Below are 23956 nucleotides of genomic sequence, written 5' to 3'. Positions count from 1 at the left end.
AGCCTTAAGTCTTGGTTTTTTCTCTTTCCACAAGTATTTGTTTACACATGAATGAAGTTTCTTATAATAACCTTGCGGTGGTGCTAATGGGAGCATAGAGCTGATAAAGTTTACACGGGGTAATACATTCATTTTAATGACTGATAAACGGGCCTGGAACGATGTTGGAAGAGCACCCCACCTTTTAAGATCACCATCTATGGCAAGCAGCATGTTTTTGTAATTGTTTCCAACCAGCGTGTCGAGAGAAGGGGTAATAAGAAGCCCTAAGTATTTTAAACTAGAGACAGTTGGAATGTTACAAAGGGGTACAGCCAAACTAGTTTGACTCAGAGGCATTATGGCTGATTTACCCCAATTCACTCTGTACCCCGAGATATTATTATATATTATATGATTCAAAAGTTTTAAGAAGATAAGGAATTGATTCTGTTGGATTACTTGTGTAGATTAAAATATCATCGGCATACAGAGAGATGTGATGGGATGTATCCTGTACCTTAATTGGAGCAATTTTCCCTGACTGCCTAACTAACTGTGCAATTGGTTCCAGAGATATGCAGAATAAGAGTGGAGATAAGGGGCAGCCCTGTCGTGAAGAACGGGATATAGAGAATCTGGATGAACACACGCTGCCCGTTAACACAACTGCAGAAGGATTGGCATATAACGTTTTAATCATATTTATAAACTCTACCGGAAAGCCCATATGATGGAGCACAGCCCACAGATAACTCCATTCCAGCCGAACGCCTTTTCAGCATCTAAAGAAAGAATAGTATTTTGGTTGACAGTTTTAGATGAAGCATTTATGATATGAAGTAAGCGCCGGATGTTATCAGACGCCAGCCTGGATTTAATGAAACCTGTTTGATCATTATGAATCAAATGAGTCATATATTGTTCCAGTCTAGAAGCTAAAAGTTTGGCATAGACTTTGAGGTCTGCGTTAAGTAGGCTGAGTGGCCGGTAGGAGGAGCAGTCTGTAGGCTGTTTATCTTTTTTAAGTAATAGTGAAATGATAGCCACATTGCAACTATCGGTGAAAGACCCTTGAATTATTGAGTAGTTGATCATTTCTAAGAGTAAAGGGCCAAGTTGTGACCAAAAAGCAATATACAGCTCAGGTGGAATTCCGTCTAACCCTGGTGCTTTGCCTTGGTTCATAGCGTTAATGACTTCACTTAATTCATCCAGTGTTATTGGTTTTATTAAAGAACTAGCAGCATCTGGAGTTAATTTTGAAAGATTTGGAGAATTTAAAAAGCCATTACATGCTTTTTCATTGTAAGCTACTTCAGAAGTGTATAACTTGCTGTAAAAACGCTTTAATACATTATTAATTTCTGCAGGGTCTGAGGTCACAGAACCCCCTTCCGTTGTGAGAGCAGAGATATTAGCCAATTGTTCATTACTCCTAATTTTAAGCGCCAAAAGCCGGCTTGGTCTTGCGCTATTTAAATAATATTTCTGCCTCACACGCTGTATTTGAAATTCAGCTTTTTGTCGTAACAGATCCCTTAATTGTTCACATTTTTCCTGACGGTTTTTAGTGTTTTCTGGTGTTATTTTGTTGGTCATTTCTTCTTCTAAAGCAGATATGTCTCTTTCTAGCTCTTCAACTTTCTGTCTCTTTGTTTTGTTCAATTGGGAGGCAAAGCTTACAGCAGTGTTGCGGATGCAGCCTTTAACTGCTTCCCAAAGTATTCTGGGGTCATTCACCGATTTTTGGTTGACACAAATAAAAAACTCCAATTCATCAAATAAAGTTTTCATGAAATTGTCATTTTTTAACAGTGAGCAGTTGAAACGCCATCGGGGGGCCTTGCGTTTGCTTGATTTTATTAAAAAAGAGCTCAGCACTGCCCTGTGATCGGTTAATGCACATGGAATCATTTCACTGCTACATACAGTTTGAAATAAGGATTTTGAAAGGAAAATGTAATCAATTCTAGAGAAACTCTTGTGGCGTGCGGAGTAAAATGAAAACTCTCTGGTTTGCGGGTTCATAATACGCCACGTGTCGCACAAGCCATATTCATCTACTAGTTTATGCAGTTCGCAAGAAGCAATTTTTTGATCCCTACCTTCATTTTGCCCTGTTCTTTCAATGGAATGAAGCCATGTGGCATTGAAGTCTCCCCCAATCAGAAGCTGATAATCTGGAAGCTCCATCAGTGTAGAATTTAACATGTTATAGAACTGCTTGTCAAATGAGTTTGGAGCGTATACACCCACTAAAGCTATTTTGATTCCGTTATACAAAATTTTGCAATATGTGATGCGACCATCTTTACTGCCTCAAGTACCTAGATTTGTATAAAATAAATTCCTTTTAATTGCTATCAAAACACCTCTCTTCTTTTTAGAGTGAGAGGAGGCAGCTACAACATTATAGTATTTACTTTGAAATCTAAATACATCAGAATCTAAGAGGTGGGTCTCTTGTATAAATGCAAAATGAATGTTTTTCCTATGCAATAAATCCAATATGCTCACCCGTTTTGGGGAGGAGTTCAAGCCGCGGGCATTCAGGGAGAGTACATTAATTCTATCCATTGGATAAATATAAGGCTATATGCCATATCCTTTTGCACCAAATAACCAACATTTGTGCAGAGTAACAGACCTGGACAGGGCCAAAAAGACAAAAACAAAACAAAACAAAAAAACAAAAAAAGTGAAAGAAAAGAAAGAGAAAAATAAACATAACTCACAAGAAAGATGATACAATGTAATTGAAAAAGAGAAGTGTTGCCTCATCAAACCCACCCCATACGTTGTGCCAGCTGTCATAGGGCAAGCCTAGTCCCCTCCTCTCCCTCAACATTTACAAGCATGACACTGTGAATTTACTGTAGACGATTTATTTATTCTTAATCAAGATAGAAAATAGACTAAGAGAAATGAAATCCGAAAACCAAGGAAAATAACAGACAAAATAAGCACTCTGGCAGCACCAGCTGAAAAGTGTGACAGTTAGGTTAGAAAAAAAAATAAAAATAATAATACGTCGTCTTTAGACTACACGTAAATCGTCAATTTAGTGGCTCAGAGGAAACAATATGGATACAACAAAAGAAAAGAAAGGCGAACAGCGCAGAACTGTAGTTTCTACGAGTACATTATGCTCCATTTCAAATGCGCGCACAGGGCGCAGATTGTTCAGACGTTCCCGATGGTGCTCAAAAACCTGTCCGCGTCACTTGGCTCCGGGAAGGTGAAGGATTCGCTTCCCCGTTGAAAGTTTGATAGTGGCGGGGTACAGAAGAAAGGTGTCAAAACCTTGGATGCGGGCCTCATGCATTGGTTTGTAGCAGGCTCTCCGACGCTTGGACGTATGCTCGCTGTAGTCTGCTGCAAACTTCAGGAGCGTTCCTGCGACCTCCGGGGCATTCCTCCGTGCTTCTTTGAGCAAGATGTCTCTCTCAGTGAAGCGTAGACAGTTGATGATTAGGAGCCGCGGACGCAGACCCTTGCCCGCCGCTGGAGGCTTACCAAGCCGGTGCGCCCTCATGAGCTCCGGGGGGTGCGACGCAAGGGAAGGAAACCATTTAGGAATCATCTCCTTCAGGTAAGCCAAGGCGTTCGAACTTTCTACTTCCTCCTTCAGATTGAGAATCAGCAGATTGTTCCTTCGAGCTCGGTCCTCCATGTCAATCATTTTAGCGAAGAGAACCTGGAGTTTTTTGCGGTGTTCGTCCGCCTCCTCTTCCGCTTGTACCATGCGCTCTTGTAAATGAGAAGTATCAGTGCGCAAACTTTTAATTTCTTCAGTATGCCGGGTAATCACTGAATGCATTGTGTCCAGGCGCTTTTCAAGTCTATTGTGTCGTGCCTCTGACTTTTCATCGGCCTCTTTGAAATGCCTTGCCATAGTCTCCTCTATGACTTGGGCCAGTGCCGTGTTCTCTAGGCCTAATTCTTTGTTCAAGCCCGTTGCCATCGCTTTTATAGCTGTTGTTCTTTTCCTTGTTTGGCGTGAAAACATATGCAAACGAGGCCGCCTTGATTCTTCGTGTTACTCACAGATAAAGCGAATTGAAAGAATTTTCAGGAGGGAGGGCGCCGTGGCTGTCTAAGCTGTCGCCATGACACCGGAACTTCAGTGAGTTCAGCATCATTTACTTCAGTCTCAAAATGGCCGCCTTAACTATGACATAATTGTAAACTCATGTATAGGCCCTTTAAACATACAGCTTATAACCTTTATTTCCTAAATACTATTTTACTGTCATGTTCCAATAAAAGCTGCACAACCTTTGGTTATACGTCACAAACTGCTTTAAACATAAACCTTTATATTCCATAATAAACAGTTCTGGAAACTCACATCTTTGTCTTGAATTCTGTTGGTTTGTCCATAGACCGGTGGCTCCTGAGGGACTCACATGGAGGACCAGGTTCAGAGGGAGGATGTTCCTGGTGGCTCCTGAGGGCCTCACATGGAGGACCAGGTTCAGATGGAGGATGTTCCTGGTCGTTCCTGAGACACAGATTAAACACTTGAGTGAAACACATGGAGTCTCAGACAAACCTGACTCTGCTCTGACACACAGTGAAGATCCCTGAGGTCCACACTGAGCCCAGTGATTAAATCATCAGAGAAGGTCCAGGCAGTAGTTGTGTGTGAGATGAATCTAAAGTTACATGTTGATGATGGACTATATTAACCCCAGACCTTAGGACTTGAGTAAAGTCGTCTGGCTGAGGGTTTGGCTGTTTCTGGATTGACTTTATGATGATGTTCTGACTGATATGTTCTGAAATGATGCATCACTGAAGATATAGAGCTCTCACCTCTGAGCTTTGGGAGAGTCAGTGGTTTTAGAGGGAGGAGCTCCGTCTGCTCTGTGGTCTCTCAGATCCATGTTCAGAAACCTGCAGAACATCACAGCAGAGCTCACTTTGTCAACTCTTATGTTTCAGAGGTTTCGATTATTACAGATAGAAGCAAAAGGTGATTAATGAAGAAAACCATAAACTGAACTATGTCTAGAATTCTGCATTTGATTTCATTTGTTTTTCATCATCTACACACAATATCCCATAATGACAAAGTGAAAAGAGCAAAACTATAAACACAACCCCCACATAAATGTACTTAATTAAATACAAAGGCCATAATTAACTCCATATACAATTTTAATCGAGTCCCAGCACTATTTATTTTGAATAAATGTGTAAAACATTTCTAAAAGCTGCATTTTTGATGCTTCTTTGTGTTTTCCTCCATTTGAACTGGTTTTGGTGAAGGATGTGAGGCCTGTGTGATCATTTCAAACAAAGACAGACACAGTTTGATTTATTTTACAGAATCATCTCTTTAAATAAGTTCATGTTTAAGCTTATCTCTGTATAAACAAGTCTGACAGTGAATTAGTTTTTGGCTTTATGTCGTGTTTGTCTCTAAGAAATGTAGCTGAAAACTCACCAAATTTGGCAGAGTCATTGTGGTGGCTTGAACATTTATGGGAATAGACTATTTGGCCACGCCCACAACAAAATGGCTCCACCCAAACCCTTCGCCACAGTCAAAGGGAACATCAGGGCAAATCAAAAACTGAATTGGAGCGCCACGCCCGGATGCACAGGGAGGCGGCCATTTTCACTTTCAACTGGCCTTTCAAGTGGCTTGTAAGTGGCCCACCCATCCTCTGTGAAAAATGCCAGAGTTCTTAGCCTGGCAGGATGTTGGCCTCTGTCAAAGTTTGTCCTGAAATTTGTTAAATTCGCTTATTTCCCCCGTTCTTCACAAAAGCCACAGTTGTAGACTCGTACGTATTTATACAACCCCTCTGTCATCGAAAGAAGAAGCTTTAATTTTGACGTGTTTCGCTCCAAATTCATCTTTTTTGGACTGTACAATCACAGGAAGTTCAGTTTGGCTGTTTCCTGTCCGCTTCTCTGTGTGTTCCTCGTACTATATGGGTCTCAACCAAATATTGCTTCAATATCGAGGGTGCTGCGGGGCTGGAGCACCTTCTCAACAAATCTTTAGGCGACCAGGGGAATTTACCCTAATTTCAAAATGTTTAAATGTATTATTGCCTAAACTGTAACTCCATTTTCTGCAAATACACAAGTGCGGTCTTTCTTAAGATTAATGTAAAATCGGCTGTGTCATTCACTCTGTGAAGCTCAATTGGTAGAGTGCTGGGTTCCCATCCATAAGACGGCTGGATCCATCCCAACCTTAACTTTTTTTTTCCTTCTTCTTTTGGACTCGTGAACATTGCTCATGGTGGCTCAGTGATAGCGTGGTCATCTCAGGTGCTCGTCCAAACACAGCCTTGACACTTTTCTAATGCTTTCTCCTTTTACATGGGCCACTGGACACAATATCCAAGCCTAAAACACATAGATATTCGTCAGTTCGGCTGGTACATTTTCTGTGCCTGTGTAGCATCATAGGTCGAGTATTGGGCTCCCAACAATGAGACTGCTGGATCAATTCTGACCTTGACTCTTGTTTTTTGTTTTTGTTTGTTGACTTAGGGCGAAGAAACGGGGGTGGTCGCAAGGGACGAGAGCGAGCGTGGGCAGTTGCAAGGGGGGAAGTGCCCCAGGGGCGAGGGCCTCCATCGCTGCTTGCGGCTTTAATGTTAAAAATGTCACTGACTATTTGACTAAGTGCGTCTGACGGAGAGACCGGTTTGTGAGTTTCTTCCTGGAGCGACTCAGAGCCGCACCTGGATTGGCTGCGGTCCAGGTGGGCGGGGCTTGAGTCCAGGTGGGCGGGGCTGCAGACAGGTGACAGGAGAAGAGGCTCATACAGCAGACAGTGATGAGGGAAGGAGAATTACCCTGAGGCTGAAAATCTCTGCAAAGGGACCAGCGCGTCGTTGTCAGTCAGCCTTAGCGACTCACATACTTTTATTGACACCAGTTATTTTCCAGTGGAACCAGACGGAGACCCTCTGCTTTAACAGTAAAGTCAGCTTCTGTAAAGTGAGACGTCGGCCTTTGTGGAAACACTTTTTTAACTCTTGGCATCACAGCGATTTACAACAAAAACCTACAGAAATCTAGAAATGAATGTTGATGTTGAGACTTTTCCTAAAGGACATGAGTCATTCCAGACTATGACAAGGCAATGACTGTAACATATCAAATAAAAACGTCAATGATCATTTTTATATTTGAGAGACCAGTGTTTACGTCAAATGAAGAGAAACTAGCCCCACAGCAAAGACCACAGTGCCATTTACAGCCACACATCAGTATTACAGCTACAGAGATTACAACTATAGTTTGATTAGAAAATAGTGAAAAACATGACTCAGCTAAAATAATAAACATGAAACTGAGCATTTTAGATCTGATTAAAGAGTCAATAAATCAGACTTTAGACCAGCAAAGGCCAAGAACAAGGAAATAAAGTAAAAAAGACTCAGACTAACGACTAAACCAGGTCTATCCCAGAGCAGGGGTTGAATATGATGAGAGTGGTCGAACCTGAGCGGATCCACAGAGTCCACCGTGTCCCCGAGAAAAGTGCGTCTGACGAAGAGACCGGTTTGTGCGTCTCTTCCTGGAGCGACTCAGAGCCGCACCTGGATTGGCTGCGGTCCAGGTGGGCGGGGCTTGAGTCCAGGTGGGCGGGGCTGCAGACAGGTGACAGGAGGAGAGGCTCATACAGCAGACAGTGTGCAGAAATGCTGTGGAACCTGCCCGACCAGGAGCAAAGAGCAGCTCCGCCTCACGTGACTCCACAGTCAGTGATTAGACTCATGTGTTTGAAAGAGGCACAAGTGGGAGGAGCTACATTTGTACTCGAGTAACGTCATGGAAACATTACAGGATTAATGTGACGTAAACAGGACCCGACCCCCTGTGTTGAGGGTAATGGAGGCCAAATCAGGCGTGAACCGCTCGCCTCAAAAGAAAAGGTTTCATTTAAGGCCAGACGCTGCAGGTGAAACACGGATGTTTCCAGATTCTACTTTTGTCCATTAAAGGTCACATGACAGGTTTGATGCTTCTGAAAATATGACTTATTTACAAGAATAACATCAGTCACATAATTATCAGTTCAGTGAAGCAGTGATTTGAATGAAGAAATGTTGGGCAGAAAAGTTATTTTAATTAGATTTTTGAAGCTGCTGACAGGAAGTGACATAGATAAAGGTAAAGTTCCAGAGCAGTTTGACTCATTTCCCATTGGCTTAACATGGTTGGTATGGCAGTCCCTCCAGGATTACACGAGATTCAGGCCCAGGCGAGTGAGAGGAGGCGGAGCAGAAGCGAAAGTCCTTCAGTCTGAGGCGGAGGCAAATACACGAAGAAATAACAAGTAAAAAATATATTTAAATGATCAGAAACTCGCTTAAGTTGTTCATAAATTGTGGAGTTAAGGGAAGGTTTTGAAGAAAATTGCGGATTATTGGAATAGTTGCGGGAAAGTTGCGACTCAGCACTGATTTCTCGGAGTTTGGTTGATGTTGCGTTAATAGTTACGATCGAAACATCGCGAAATCCTAAAGGGACTGGTTTGGAAACCGTTTAAAATGGTTTCCTCCGACTCGTCGATTCACACGAGACGAGAATCACCTGAGGAGTTTGAAGAATGACCTTAAAGACAAAAATCGGGCAAATTGTAACTTACAAATGAACAACACGGTGATAGAAGTGACGAGTTTATTGTTAAATAACTGAAATGATGAATAATAAATCCACTTTGCATTGGTCACATATTTAAATCAATGTTATTCATTCATTTATTGAATGGTTTTAATGACAGACGTTGAACTCAGGATTCTGGAACAAAAGGATTTAGAAAAAGACAAAGACGTGACCGAGAGTTTCCCTTCATACGGTTTAGTTATTTTATTTATTTATCTGAAGGAGATTTTCCAACATCTCTAATGATTTACTTTGTTTAATCAATGAACTGGGAAAGGAATGTCAGGAAAAGGTCATGTGACTGAAACTCATCTGTATAATTGAGACTCTGATCCTCAGTCTGACAGAGACACTGAGGAGTCGTAACAGAGCCAAAACCCAGGGCTCAGGGTGTGAGTGAAGGTGGTGTTGAAGGTGTGGAGGTGGATCAGTTCCTCAGAGGAGACTGTGTAGAAGGACAGAGAGCCAGCAGCACAGTCCACATACACCCCTACTGTCCCAGAGGAGGAGCCGCGCTGAGGGAGGGGGGTGTGTTTCTTTTTATGCCAAACAGAGAAACCACCTTCAGAGCAGAGCAGACTCCAGGACTGATCATTGAATCCAAACCCACTGTCATCACCTCCTCCTTTTTTCCTGATTCTTCTGTAAGACACTGATATAAAAACCACTCCTCTCCACTGGACCTCCCAGTAACAGCGCCCAGTCAGACCAGAGTCACACAGAAGCTGAGACCAGCCCTCAAATCTGTCCTGATTATCTGGATACGGCTGATCTTCTCTCACAAGTGTGGCCTTCTTGTTGTTGTCAGACAGTTTGAGGTTTATCTGAGCTGTGTTTGGATCCAGAGAGAGTTCAGTGAAATCTGACGGAGAGAAAACACAGCAGCAGTTAGTCCCTGTTCACTCTTTAGAGGAGAACGACATTTATATTGATTTGAAATGGACTCAAAGATTCAAATATAAATATATCAATAAACACATGATCGATTTAATTATTGTTTCACTAAAAATAAAAAAAAATGATGAAACTGCACATTTTAAGCCACAGTTTGTAACATTTCACCCCGACAATAGAATAAAACAGGAGCTTTAATGATTGTTTCTGTAAAAATGCTTCAGTTCCAAAGGCTTCACAGGATCGTCTGAGTGAAGCTGAGCTCATTTATTTATGTTTCAGTTTAGTTTCTCTTGTGACGTAGCCACACATAACCTGGAATGTTCTGAAGTCACATTTAACAAATATTTTCTTTCGTATTAAAACTTGAATTCTTGTTTGTGTCGCGCTGTCGCAGATGAAGAAACATAATGAACATTTACATTTAAACTCTTAGAAAGTGGTTTATCAGGAACAAAACACGTCTCAGACTCATGAAGGTGTAACTTTAGTTTAGTTCCTGTATATTACTGATTTAAGAATATTTAAAGACTTGTTTCTTTTCTAAATAACAAATGTATTTTTTGTTCTAATTCTCAAACGACTTTCTTCAAGTTCAAACGTGTTGAAACAAAGTGACTGTGACGTTGCACATTAAACACGTCTCTGTGGTTCATGACTCAGAGTTTCAGGTTTAATGAATAGAAGCTCATCGGTAAAGCTCTTTCACAGAGTGGAGCACGTCAGGAAATTCATCTGGAGTTTAAAGATGATCCAAAGCTCCTCAGCAGGAGGTCTGATGGGGGCGGGGCTGTGTGGGGACGTTTTGGGAACAGCCCAAGTGAATGTAGTGAGTGGTCGTGGTCGGACATACAGGTTGCGCAAGTTGGCTGCCTCGCTTTCATCAGTCTACCCCAGGGCAGCTGTGGCTACAAGAGTAGCTTAGTAGCTGCTGCTCGAGTCCTGACAAGAACCAGGAAATACGACCATATTAGTCCAGTGCGCCGGTCTCTGCACTGGCTTCCTGTCACTCAGAGAATAGACTTTAAAACAGCTCTGCTTGTTACAAGTCTTTTCATGGTTTAGCACCAAAGTCCATCTCTGACATGTTACAGCCGTATGAACCATCTCGGGCCCTGAGAACCTCAGGGAGGGGCCTCCTGGTGGTTCCCAGAGTCAATAATAAACACGGTGAGGCTGCGTTTCAGTTTCATGCAGCTAAAATCTGGAACAGTCTTCATGAGGACGTGAGACAGGCCTCAACTCTGACAATGTTCAAATCCAGGCTGAAAAGAGTTATTTTTGCCCGAGCATGTGACTGAAAGTATTTTATCTGCACTCTTGCCTTTTACTGTAATTGATAAATTTTATGTTGATGTTTTTATTGATTCTATTTGTTTTCTTGTATTTATGCAACTGTGAAGCACTTTGAATTGCCTTGTGTATGAATTGTGCTCTACAAATAAACTTGCCTTGCCTTACCACCACCAAGTATAGAGTGAATGAGACTAATGCATTATGATTATGTTCCTGTATATTACAGCTTTACTGCTTCATCAGCCTCACCTCAAGCTCACTCTCTCTCAGATTAAAACATGCAATTTAACTTTAATATAAAGCTTTATTTAAACAGTTATTTCAAATCCTTGTCTAGACCTGGACTGACGGACATGAGGACTAACTCAGAATCAGAACAGGTTTTATTGCCTTTGTTATGAACAGGTTCACAGACTAAACCAGGACTATAAGGACTGGACTGAGAGAGACTACAGGACTAAACCAGGACTATAAGGACTGGACTGAGAGAGACTACAGGACTAAACCAGGACTATAAGGACTGGACTGAGAGAGACTACAGGACTAAACCAGGACTATAAGGACTGGACTGAGAGAGACTACAGGACTAAACCAGGACTATAAGGACTGGACTGAGAGAGACTACAGGACTAAACCAGGACTATAAGGACTGGACTGAGAGAGACTACAGGACTAAACCAGGACTATAAGGACTGGACTGAGAGAGACTACAGGACTAAACCAGGACTATAAGGACTGGACTGAGAGAGGCTACAGGACTAAACCAGGACTATAAGGACTGGACTGAGAGAGACTACAGGACTAAACCAGGACTATAAGGACTGGACTGAGTGAGACTACAGGACTAAACCAGGACTATAAGGACTGGACCTGGACTGAGTGAGACTAGACGGGCTCATGTATAAACCCAGTGTGTCAGACTTTGAGAGAAGCTTCAGTGACGCCGTGGATGCTGCACTTTCTCTCTCCCGTCTTCTTCATGATTCTCTGTCTCTTTGTTGCTGAACCTGAGGCGTCTGCAGCTCTTTCCCCTGTGACCCCGAAGACTAACTTGCTTTGCTTGAACCTGGCCGGCTCATTCTGAACATCAGACTCTGGTTTGGACTCTGCGCTCTGGCCCCGCCCCCTCTGCGGCGCCCTCACTGTCAAACCACTGGTTTCAGCTCTCATTAAAGCCAAGATCATTTCTAAGCAGGACATTACAGTCTCTGCATGAGACAGACACAAAGCCAGGGGTTCAGCGGCAGAGGAGGAGAACGATGAGGCCACAGACGCTTCTACTTCCTCTCACTCCTCGGATCAGACTGAGAGGAAAACTCCAAGTCACGTCAGTCTGACCACGCACAGGCTCCTCCCTCTTTATGGCAGAGAGTAAAGAAACTTTAGTGCGGTTCATGCCAAAGGCGCTGCTGTTGTAGTGAGGGCGGACACCGCCTCAGCCTCCGCCCAGTTTACACTCGGGTCCAAAGGTTCCATGAGGTTGGGTTTTAGAGTGGACACATGTAGGTCCAGAACCAGCTCATCCACATTTGAATTAGAGGCTCTTCCGTCTGTATAAGCGCGTGTTTACAAAGGATTATCAATGTGTTAAAAAAAAGACGCTAAAATGGACCTCAATGGTAGATACGGCCATGCTCCCGACCTGTGAACTCTGAGGAACAAACATGTGGGTGCAGACTGACCAGTGTGGACTCGGCTTTTTCACAAATCTTTTCAGTAAACAAAAATAAAATGTGACTTTTGTTTGGGGGGTTACAAATTCTTTAAAATATGGAGCTGTTTTTGAAGTTCCCGTATAACGATTGCAGAGCCCCCTTAATAAAATAATGTAAAAAGAAAAGCATTTGTCCTCAATAACCTGTTCCTGACGATACAATTTTAAATGAACCTGTTGCTGATCGTTGTGAGAAAATGAAAACATGACAAAGTTGCTTCAACAGAAACTCAGTAAAAACATGTTGAGCAGGAGACACTTCCCTGGGGATGAAACGGGTCTCACTGCAGACAGTGTTTATATGAAGACTCCATTACCCAGAATGCTTTGTGTGAACGTTATACTCACACTTCCTGACTCCTGGTTTTAACCTCTCAGCTCCAGCATGATCCAGTCTGAGGAAACACACTTCAGTTAAACAGGGCATGCAGATGATGTCACACAGGAACAACTAAACAGCCTCACAGTTACAGGGTCATTGTGTCGCCCTGGAATCAGGGACCTGTTTGAAATTGATCGTTACATCTTTAAGAATAAACAGTGAAGCCCAGCACAAAACTAAAGTATGGTGAGGTTCAGTTTGTCCTTTTCATGGCATTGATATCCTTAATGTGGTTTCTTTATCATTAACATATAATTAGATGATGTTTCGAGGCCACTGGATGTGAATCTGAGCCACAAAAAGAAGAAACTGAATCTGAGTTAGCATTTGGCTCAGACGACACTTTTATTCACTCATTTGTATCTGAAGTCAAACCTTTAATGCTCTGGACATTCATTAATGTTTTCTAAAGAGGCGTTGACAGAAACCTAAATGTGGACAATTAAACATCTGATCAGAATGTTTAACATGAACATTCTGATTGATCAGAATGTGCGATGTTTGAGGCTAATGCCAACAGACTCTGAAGAGTCTCCCGGACGAGCCGACTTGCTAACAGTCACATACGTGAGGATCGAATGTTACGTCTCCGTTTTATTTAAAGATCAACACCAAAACATGAGCTAATGTTGTCACTGATGCACAATGAATCTGAATGGACTCAAATAAAACACAATTACATGAAAATGTGAAAATGAGAAAAATAACATCCTAAGTATAATGAATCATAGTCTGATCCACAGTTTGTTTGTGTCGACTGTAATAACTGTGTAATAACTGTGTAAAAACTGTGTAACAACTGTAATAACTGTGTAATAACTGTGTAATAAATGTGTAATAACTGTAATTGTGTAATAACTGTGTAATAACTGTAATAATTGTGTAATAACTGTAATAACTGAGTAGTAAATGTGTAATAACTGTATAATAACTGTGTAATAACTGTGTAATAACTGTGTAATAACTGTATTAACTGTGTAATAACTGTAATAAATGTGTAATAACTGTAATAACTGTGTAATAACTGTGTAATAACTGAGTAGTAAATGTGTAATAACTGTATAATAACTAATAACTGTGTAATAAATGTGTAATAACTGTAATAACTGTGTAATAACTGTAATAACTGAGTAGTAAATGTGTAATAACTGTATAATAACTGTGTAATAACTGTAATAACTGTGTAATAATTGAGTAGTAAATGTGTAATAACTGTATAATAACTGTGTAATAACTGTGTAATAACTGTGTAATAACTGTAATAACTGTAATAACTGTGTTAAATGTGTAATAACTGTAATAACTGTAATAACTGAGTAGTAAATGTGTAATAACTGTATAATAACTGTAATAACTGTGTAATAACTAATAAATGTGTAATAACTGTAATAACTGTGTAATAACTGTGTAATAACTGAGTAGTAAATGTGTAATAACTGTGTAATAACTGTGTAATAACTGTAATAACTGTGTAATAACTAATAACTGTGTAGCAACTTTGTAATAACTGTGTGATAACTGTAATAACTGTAATAACCGTGTAATAAATGTGTAATAACTGTAATAACTGTGTAATAACTGTGTAATTACTGAGTAATAAATATGTAATAACTGTATGATAACTGTGTAATAACTGTAATAACTGTGTAATAACTATGTAATAACTGTGTAATAACTGTGCAATAACCAATAACTGTCATAACTGTAATAACTAATAACTGTAATAACTGTGTAATGACTGTGTAATAACTTTCATAACTGTAATAACTAATAACTGTAATAACTGTGTAATAACTTTCATAACTGTAATAACTGTATAATAACTGTAATAACTGTAATAACTAATAACTGTGTAATAACTGTGTAATAACTGTAATAACTGTGTAATAACTGTGTAATAACTGTAATAACTGTGTAATAACTGTCATAACTGTGTAATGACTGTGTAATAACTGTGTAATAAATGTGTAATAACTGTGTAATAACTGTAATAACTATGTAATAACTGTAATAACTGAGTAATAACTGTGTAATAACTGTGTAATAACTGTGTAATAACTGTGTAATAACTGTGTAATGACTGTCCTCACCTGAGAGTGGAGAGTGAGCAGTGGGGCTCCTCCTGTAGAGCTGTCAGGAGCTTTACTCCTGTGTCTCCTGGATGGTTGAAGCTGAGGTCCAGGTCTGTTAGATGGGAGGGGTTGGACCTCAGAGCTGAGGCCAGAGCAGCACAGCCTTCCTCTGAGATCAGACACCCTGACAGTCTGAACACACAGGGTTAAACAGAGTCATAGAAATGACAAACTCACAGAGATGAAGAGTAAACCCTCTGACCTGAGCTGCTCCAGTTTACAGTGAGGACTCTTCAGTCCAACAGACAACATCTTCAGCCCTGAGTCCTTCAGGTCGTTCTTACTGAGGTCCAGGACTGTCAGACTAGAGGAGCTGAGGACTGAGGACAGAGCTTCACAGCTGCTCTCTGACAGGTTACAGTCGCTCAGTCTGGAGAGAACACACTGTTTTAGGAGAAGTTTAGAAGGTTCATACTTACATAGACCTCACTCACAGAGCTTTGTTGGAGGCTTTGACCACTGGCAGCAGCCTCAGCAGAGCCTCCTCTGAAGCACAGTATTTCTTCAGCTCAAACTGCTCCAGATCTTCTTCTGATGACAGTAAGATGAAGGACAGAGCTGACCACTGAGCAGGAGACAGTCCACCTTCAGACAGACGTCCTGAGCTCAGGTACTGTTGGACCTGCTCCACCAGAGAACCATCATTCAGTTCATTCAGACAGTGGAGCAGGTTGATGCTTCTCTCTGCAGACACTTCCTCACTCAGCTTCTGCTTGATGTACTCAGCTGTTTTCTGATTGGTCTGGGAGCTACTTCCTGTCTGTGTCAGCAGACCTTGGAGAAGGCTCTGATTGGTCGGCAGTGAAAGACCCAGGAGGAAGCGCAAGAACAAGTCCAGGTGTCCGGTTGGACTCTGTAAGGCCTGGTCCACAGCAGAGCGGTAGAAAAGCACTGATTTACTGAAAAAAATTGTCCATAATGAAGTTTGTTCTTCGGAGAGCAGGTTTACTCCAGTGTTGATGAAGGTCTGATGGACGTGAAGAGCTGCCAGAAATTCCTGCACACTCAGATGGATGAAGCAGTAGACCTTGTCCTGGTACAGGCCTGGCTCCTCTCTAAAGACCTGTGTGAAGACTCCGGAGTACACTGAGGCGGCTGCAGCGTCCAGCCCACACTCGCTCAGGTCACTCTCGTAGAAGATCAGGTTTCCTTTCTGCAGCTGCTCAAAGGCCAGTTTTCCCAGAGAATGCACCATCTTCCTGGTCTCTGGACTCCAGTGTGGGTCTGTCTCAGATCCTCCTTCATACTTGATGTTCTTGACTTTGGCCTGAACCACCAGGAAGTGGATGTACATCTGAGTCAGGGTCTTGGGCAGCTCTGCTCTCTCTCTGGTCTTCAGCACATGCTCCAGGACTGTGGAGAGGATCCAGCAGAAGACTGGCATGAAGCACATGATGTGGAGGCTTCGGGACGTCTTGATGTGGGAGATGATTGTGTGGGCCTCGTCTCTGAACCTGTTCCTGAAGTACAGCTCCTTCTGTGGGTCGCTGAACCCTCGCACCTCTGTCACCATGGAGACGCACTCAGCAGGGATCTGATTGGCCGCCGCGGGGCGTGTGGTTATCCAGAGGCGAGCGGAGGGAAGCAGGCTCCCCCTGATGAGGTTCACCAGCAGCTCCTCCACTGAGGCGCTCTCTGTGGGCTCCGTCAGGGCCTTGGTTTGGGTGAAGTCCAGAGGAAGTCTGCACTCGTCCAGACCGTCAAAGATGAAGAGCAGCTGCAGATCTTCAAAGCTGCTCACTTCTTCTGTTGCTCTAAAGAAGTGATGGAGCAGCTGCACCAGGCTGAAGCTCCTGTTCTTCAGCACATTGAGTGCTCTGAAAGTGAAGGGGAACAGCAGCTGGACGTCCTGGTGGGCTTTGCCTTCAGCCCAGTCCAGACTGAACTTCTGAGTGAGCAGTGTTTTCCCGATGCCAGCCACTCCCTTTGTCAGCACTGTTCTGACGGGCGCCTCTGTGTCCGCGGGGCCTTTAAACATGTCTTCACATGTGATGGCTGTCTCTGCTCCGCCTGCTTTCCTGGAGGCTGTTTCCATGTGTCTGACCTCATGTTCCTGGTTGACCTCTGAGGCCCCTCCCTCTGTGATGTAGAGCTCTGTGTAGATCTGCTGCAGGAGGGCGGGGCTTCCTGCTTTAGCCACGCCCTCAAACACACACTGACACTTCTGCTGCAGGTCACGCTTCAGTTTACGCTGAAGAACTCTAGAACATCTCCCTGAATGAAGACACAGACAGAGCCTGAGTCTCAGAGAAGATCAAATGACTGAGTGAAATGGACCTACTGCTCCACAGACGGTCAGCCAGCTCCTTCTGCTGCCTCCTCCTCAGGAAGTTCACAGTGATCTTCAGAAAAGACTCTCCATCCTCATCCTCCACAGGCTCTAAGCATTCTGGGTAATCTGTGCTCAGAACCTTGTGGAACTTCTTCAGCTCCTTCTGGACAAAAGTGAAGATGTCCTCCTGCAGAAGCTGCACAGACACATTAGAAACAACACAAATGCAGTCAGTGTCAGATCTGTGTGAAACAAGTCCATTCATCTGAACATCTCCAAACTTGAGTGAAGGACACACCTTAAATATGGAGTCCAGCTGAGTGTGATGTTGCTGAGCTCTGAGCTCTGGAGCCTGCTCCACTCTGTGACAGAGACACAACAAACACCTCAGGATTCAGTTTCTCTCACACTTTCAGAACCTCATTAAACCACTGTCTGTCCTTGTGTTTAAACAAACTCAATCTTACAGATCTGAGGAGAAGTTCAGAGGGCTCATCATGGACCAGTCGCTCCTGAGGGACTCACAGTCTGGGCCTGGTTCAGAACCTTCTGGTCTGACGTCAACACTGGGTCTAACACAGACAAATACATTTACAATAAACCTGAAATATTTATATCAAATGTGATGGATCCTGGTTTATTTGAGGATACACAAGGAAGAGATGAATTATATTAAATTAAATTACACTGTTTTTATCAAACACTTAAAAGGGGATAAAAAGCTACAATTATTTACAGGCTTTCCAGAAAACAGTCCATTATCTGGATTTTAGTTCTTGATCTTTTGTGATTGAAATAACTTTGTTTCATTCAGTAAATCTTTCTTAGATCCTTCTCTTTTTGTGACAATAATATTCCATAATACACTGAGTCAAAACTCACCGCTCTGTCCTGAAGTATATTGGTTTGTCCATAGACCGGTCACTGAGGGACTCACAGCTGGGACCAGGTTCAGACGGAGGATGTTTCTGGAGGATCCTGAGACAAAGAAGAAAAGACACTTCAGTGAAACACACGGGACTGTCCTGGATCAGACTCAGGAAAGGATCATCTACTCCTTCACAGAAACAATAGAATCTGATTAAACTAAACCTACTCTTAAGTCTTGTACCTTTTGATTTTGTGTTTTGATTGTTTTGGGAAGCAGAACTTTATGGAGACGTGGCAGCACTGGGGTCCCACAGGGAACAGTCCACTCACCGCTTCTATTCAATGTTTTACACCTCAGACTTTAATATAACACAGAGGGCTAAGAGAGTGGACTCGGCGGAAATCTGAGGTAAATCTTATACGACTCATATCTGATTTAAAACAAAAAAACACTTTAAAGAGAGGTCAAAAGTTACTTCAAAACGGTGCGTCACTGAAGACGCTCAAACACAGGCCTGACAGTTTATTTCTAATAACTCTAGATTCTAAAACCCAAACAATAAAATATCATTAACATAAAGTGGTGTGACTCGACCCCTCCGGGAACCGCCACCTTAACGTGTTGGAGGGGTATGAGCACCCGAATGATCCTGGGAGCTTTGTTGTCAGGGGCTTCATGCTCCTGGTAGGGTCTCCCATGGCAAACTGGTCCTAGGTGACGGGTCAGACAAAGAGCGGTTCAGAAGCTCCTCATGAGAGACCAACAGGCCCGGTTAAAATTGTGTGGCCGTCCTTCCGTGGACCCAGCACCTGCAGGAGGAGCCATAAGGGGCAGGTGCAATGTGATCTGGGCAGCTCCAACAGCTGCCCCCACAACCCGGCAACGGAAAAGTGGAAGAAAATGGATGGATGGATGGTGTGACTCGACTTACTGTGAACCATGATTTCCTTTAAAATTAATCAATGGATTATTGGAGCGATCACTTCCCACTGATACCGGGCCGATCCCAGGAGCAGATCTGTGAACACAAGAGAGACTTTAGGTCTGTCTCTGATGTAAAGAACAGAGTTAGTGTGTCTGATATAAAGAACATTGGTGGATCTCACCTCTGAGCTTTGGGGTCAGTGGTTTTCGAGGCTCCGTCCTCTCTGAGCTCTGGATCCATGTTCAGCCACGGACCTGAAGGACATCACAGTGAGACATTTCATAATTTGTCAGAATTCTTTGTCCAAATGAATGGCCCTATCCCTGATTTTCTGTCGTTCTGAATAAAATTTGGCTTGTTTGTCAGTAACTTGTTTTTAGAATTTGGATTTTATATAGTAAGTTTAACTAGAACAAAGTGATAAAGATGACTCAACTAAAATAATAAACATGAAACTGAGCACTTCAGATCTGATTAAAGAGTCAATAAATCAGAATGTACACCAACAAATACCAAAAAACAGGAAATGAAGGAAGAAGGACTCGACCAGGATTAAATCAGCATTAAACCAGGTCTAAATCAGGACTAAACCAGGTCTAAACCAGGTCTATCCCAGAGCAGGGGTTGAATATGATGAGAGCAGTCGAACCTGAGCGAGGAGAGGCTCATACAGCAGACAGTGATGAGGGCGGATCCTAAAGCAGCTCCTACAGTCTCATATCTTCATGCTTTATTGTATCCAGCGTGTGGAGTTTAACGTCTCCAGTAAAAGTGCTGTTGATGCACTGGTTCTTGTCGCGGGTCCAGCTCAGCTCCGGTGTCCAGTGCAGACTGTGAGAGGCTTGAGCTCAGACTGACCACAGGCTGCTCCAGGTAAGACTTCACTGATCTGCTGTCGGGAGGTTAACGTCGGCCTGGGGATCTGCAGGACCTTAACCTGTTCCTGACTTTCAGGGTTCAGTTTAGGGTCAGGGGTTCAGGTGATGGTGTGAGGTAAGTTCTGATTCACTCACACAGATCTTCAAGTCTTTCAAATGAGGGCTCACACTGGCAGATCGGCTGTAAACTCTCCAGGATTGGGGATTTTGGATATGAATAGTTGCAAACTCTTGAGGCGGCACGGTAGCGCAGCGGTTAGTGCTCGTGCTTCACAGCTAGAAGGTCCGGGTTCGAGTCCCACCAGGGACGGGGCCTTTCTGTGTGGAGTTTGCATGTTCTCCCCGTGTCTGTGTAGGTTTCCTCCGGGTACTCCGGTTTCCCCTACCACAAAAAACATGCACAATAGGCCAGGATGAATATGAGTGTGTTTGTGAGTGCGCATGGGGGACGACGGATGGAAATTAGCCCAAGGCTACAATCCGGTGTGGCTTGTTTACATGCATGAGACCCATGTACAGTGGGGAAAAAAAGTATTTAGTCAGCCACCAATTGTGCAAGTTCTCCCACTTAAAATAATGACAGAGGTCTGTAATTTTCGTCATAGGTAAACTTCAACTGTGAGAGACAGAATGTGAAAAAAATCCAGGAATTCCCATTGTAGGATTTTTAAAGAATTTATTTGTAAATTATGGTGGAAAATAAGTATTTGGTCACTTCAAACAAGGAAGATCTCTGGCTCTCACAGACCTGTAAATTCTTCTGTCCTCCACTCGTTACCTGTATTAATGGCACCTGATTGAACTGGTTATCTGTATAAAAGACACCTGTCCACAGCCTCAAACAGTCAGACTCCAAACTCCACTATGGCCAAGACCAAAGAGCTGTCGAAGGACACCAGGAAAAGAACTGTAGACCTGCACCAGACTGGGAAGAGTGAATCTACAATAGGCAGCTTGGTGTGAAAAAATCAAGTGTGGGAGCAATTATCAGAAAATGGCATACAAGACCACTGATAATCTCCCTCGATCTGGGGCTCCATGCAAGATCTCATCCTGTGGGGTCACAATGATCATGAGAACGGTGAGCAACAATCCCAGAACCACACGGGGGGACCTGGTGAATGACCTGCAGAGAGCTGGGACCAAAGTAACAAAGGTTACCATCAGTAACACAGAGAGCACATGGATGATACAGCAGAGGATTGGGAGAATGTCATGTGGTCAGATGGAACCAAAGTAGAACTTTTTGGCATAAACTCAGCTCGTCGTGTTTGGAGGAAGAAGAATACTGAGTTGCATCCCAAGAACACCAGACCTACTGTGAAGCATGGGGGTGGAAACATCATGCTTTGGGGCTGTTTTTCTGCTAAGGGGACAGGACGACTGATCCGTGTTAAGGAAAGAATGAATGGGGCCATGTATCGTGAGATTTTGAGCCAAATCCCCCTTCCATCAGTGAGAGCTTTGAAGAAGAAACGTGGCTGGGTCTTCCAGCATGACAATGATCCCAAACACACCACCCGGGCAACGAAGGACTGGCTCCGTAAGAAGCATTTGAAAGTCCTGGAGTGGCTTAGCCAGTCTCCAGACCTCAACCCCATAGAAAATCTGTGGAGGGAGTTGAAAGTCCATGTTGCTCAGCGACAGCCCCAAAACATCACTGCTCTGGAGAAGATCTGCATGGAGGAATGGGCCAAAATACCAGCTACTGTGTGTGCAAACCTGGTACAGGCCTATAGTAATCGTTTGACCTCTGTTATTGCCAACAAAGGTTATATTACAAAGTATTGAGTTGAATTTTTTTTATTGACCAAATACTTATTTTCCACCATAATTTACAAATAAATTCTTTAAAAATCCTACAATGTGAATTCCTGTATTATTATTTTTTTTTCAAATTCTGTCTCTCACAGTTGAAGTGCACCTATGATGAAAATTACCGACCTCTGTCATTATTTTAAGTGGGAGAACTTGCACAATTGGTGGCTGACTAAATACTTTTTTGCCCCACTGTATGTTCATTAAAATGCACTGCCCTGACCAAATAAACCAATATATAATAAATAACCCTGAACTGACAGATAGCAAATAAACCTCTTATCCCCACCTTTACTGAGCACATTTTCTCCAGTTTGGTTTTACCCAAATCTAAAAGCTTCTAAACTGGAAAGCAACAGTGTATAATTCCTCATTCCTCATTTGGAAACTAAACTTAAACTGAACGTAACTTTTTTCATGCATTGTTGCTACGTTTTTGTTTTTTAAGCACTTGTGTCGCGTTTTTTGTCTCTTGTTTGTTGCTTTTTATTTGTTTTCTTGATTTTAAATGTTTCAGAAAGTTAGGAATGAGTTTGGGCAACTATTCAATATAAATGTTGGTTCTTCTCGCTACATCGTCAAATCAGGTTTAAAATAAAACTAATAAAGAAGCTGAATTTATACATAACATTTTTTTTTTAATAGGCCTGAACCGGACGCAGTCCCCGGTCTCCGGAAATGACCATACATTTATGGGAATAGACTAATTTGCCGCGCCCACAACAAAAGGGCTCCACTGCGCCCCCTCGAAGTTGACCCCTATTCAAATGAAAACGTGCGTTTTTAGGCGTACGCCCAAACCCTTCCGCCCAGTCAACGGGAACATCAGGGCAAACCAAAAACTGAATTGTAGTGCCACGCCCGGATGCACAGGGAGGCGGAAATTTTGACTTTCAAGTAGCCTTTCCAGTGGCTTGTAAGTGGCCCACCCATCCTCTGTGAAAATAGCCAGAGTTCTCTGTCAGAGTTTGTCCTGAAATTTGTCAAATTCCCTTATTTCCCCCTTTCTTAACAAAAGCCACAGTTTTAGACTAGACTCGTACAAATTCATACTACCCCTCTGTCATCGAAAGAAGAAGCTTTAATTTGGATGTTTTTTGCTCCAAATTCATCTTTTTTGGACTGGAAATCAAAGGAAGTTCAGTTTGGCTGTTTTCCTGTCCATCTCTCTGTGTGTTCCTCGTACTATATGGGTCCAAATATTGCTTCAATATCGAGGGTTCTGCAGGGCTGGAGCATCCTCTCAACTAATCTTTGGGCGGCCAGGGGAATTTACTCTAATAACAAAATGTTTAAATATATTACTATCTTATTACGATATTTGTTAGTTCGGCTGGTACATTTTCTGTGCCTGTGTAGCATCATAGGTCGAGCATTGGGCTCCCAACAATGAGACTGCTGGATCAATTCTGACCTTCACTCTTTTTTTGTTTGTTGACTTGGGGCAAAGAAGTGGGGGTGGTCGCAAGGAGCGAGAGCAATAAGGGGGGGAGTGCCCCAGGGGCGAGGGCCTCCATCGCTGCTTGCGGCTTTAATGTTAAAAATGTTACTGACCATTTGACTAAGTGCGTCTGACGGAGAGACCGGTTTGTGCGTTTCTTCCTGGAGCGACTCAGAGCCGCACCTGGATTGGCTGCGGTCCAGGTGGGCGGGGCTTGAGTCCAGGTGGGCGGGGCTACAGACAGGTGACAGGAGGAGAGGCTCATACAGCAGACAGTGATGAGGGAAGGAGAATTACCCTGAGGCTGAAAATCTCTGCAAAGGGACCAGCGCGTGGTTGGAGTAACCTCAGCCTGAGCGACTCACATACTTTTATTGACACCAGTTATCTTCCAGTGGAACCAGACGGAGACCCTCTGCTTTAACAGTAAAGTCAGCTTCTGTAAAGTGAGACGTCGGCCTTTGTGGAAACACTTTTTTAACTCTTGGCATCACAGCGATTTACAACAAAAACCTACAGAAATCTAGAAATAAATGTTGATGTTGAGACTTTTCCTAAAGGACATGAGTCATTCCAGACTATGACAAGGCAATGACTGGAACATATCAAATAAAAACGTCAATGATCATTTTTACATTTGAGAAACCAGTGTTTACATCAAATGAAGAGAAACTAGCCCCACAGCAAAGACCACAGTGCCATCGACAG

The 23956-nt window shown here is 42.8% G+C and overlaps 2 protein-coding genes across 2 annotated transcripts in view; both read right to left on the bottom strand.

The window, feature by feature from the left end:
* Positions 1–23956, bottom strand: part of LOC306960573 (protein NLRC3-like) — a gene marked incomplete at its 5' end in the record, with an annotated part of 148158 nt that overhangs the window by 79772 nt on the left and 44430 nt on the right. The window lies entirely within an intron of this gene.
* LOC306960574 (uncharacterized protein) overlaps positions 1–23956 on the bottom strand; it is a gene marked incomplete at its 3' end in the record, with an annotated part of 54873 nt that overhangs the window by 16401 nt on the left and 14516 nt on the right. The window contains exons 11-25 of the mRNA XM_079553007.1: positions 19293–19365; positions 19183–19204; positions 17614–17640; positions 17325–17511; positions 15478–17257; positions 15246–15413; positions 15002–15175; positions 12878–12924; positions 8971–9487; positions 6693–6743; positions 4801–4881; positions 4538–4548; positions 4392–4486; positions 3207–3730; positions 537–648 (exon numbers count right to left, since the gene is read on the bottom strand). Of these exons, the coding sequence (XP_079409133.1) occupies positions 537–648; positions 3207–3730; positions 4392–4486; positions 4538–4548; positions 4801–4881; positions 6693–6743; positions 8971–9487; positions 12878–12924; positions 15002–15175; positions 15246–15413; positions 15478–17257; positions 17325–17511; positions 17614–17640; positions 19183–19204; positions 19293–19365 (3869 nt within the window). The remainder of the gene's footprint in view (positions 1–536; positions 649–3206; positions 3731–4391; positions 4487–4537; positions 4549–4800; positions 4882–6692; positions 6744–8970; positions 9488–12877; positions 12925–15001; positions 15176–15245; positions 15414–15477; positions 17258–17324; positions 17512–17613; positions 17641–19182; positions 19205–19292; positions 19366–23956) is intronic.

Source organism: Gobius niger, assembly GCF_951799975.1.
Source record: "Gobius niger genome assembly, chromosome: 3".
NCBI lineage: Eukaryota > Metazoa > Chordata > Actinopteri > Gobiiformes > Gobiidae > Gobius > Gobius niger.
This window is presented reverse-complemented; position numbering and strand designations above follow the sequence as displayed.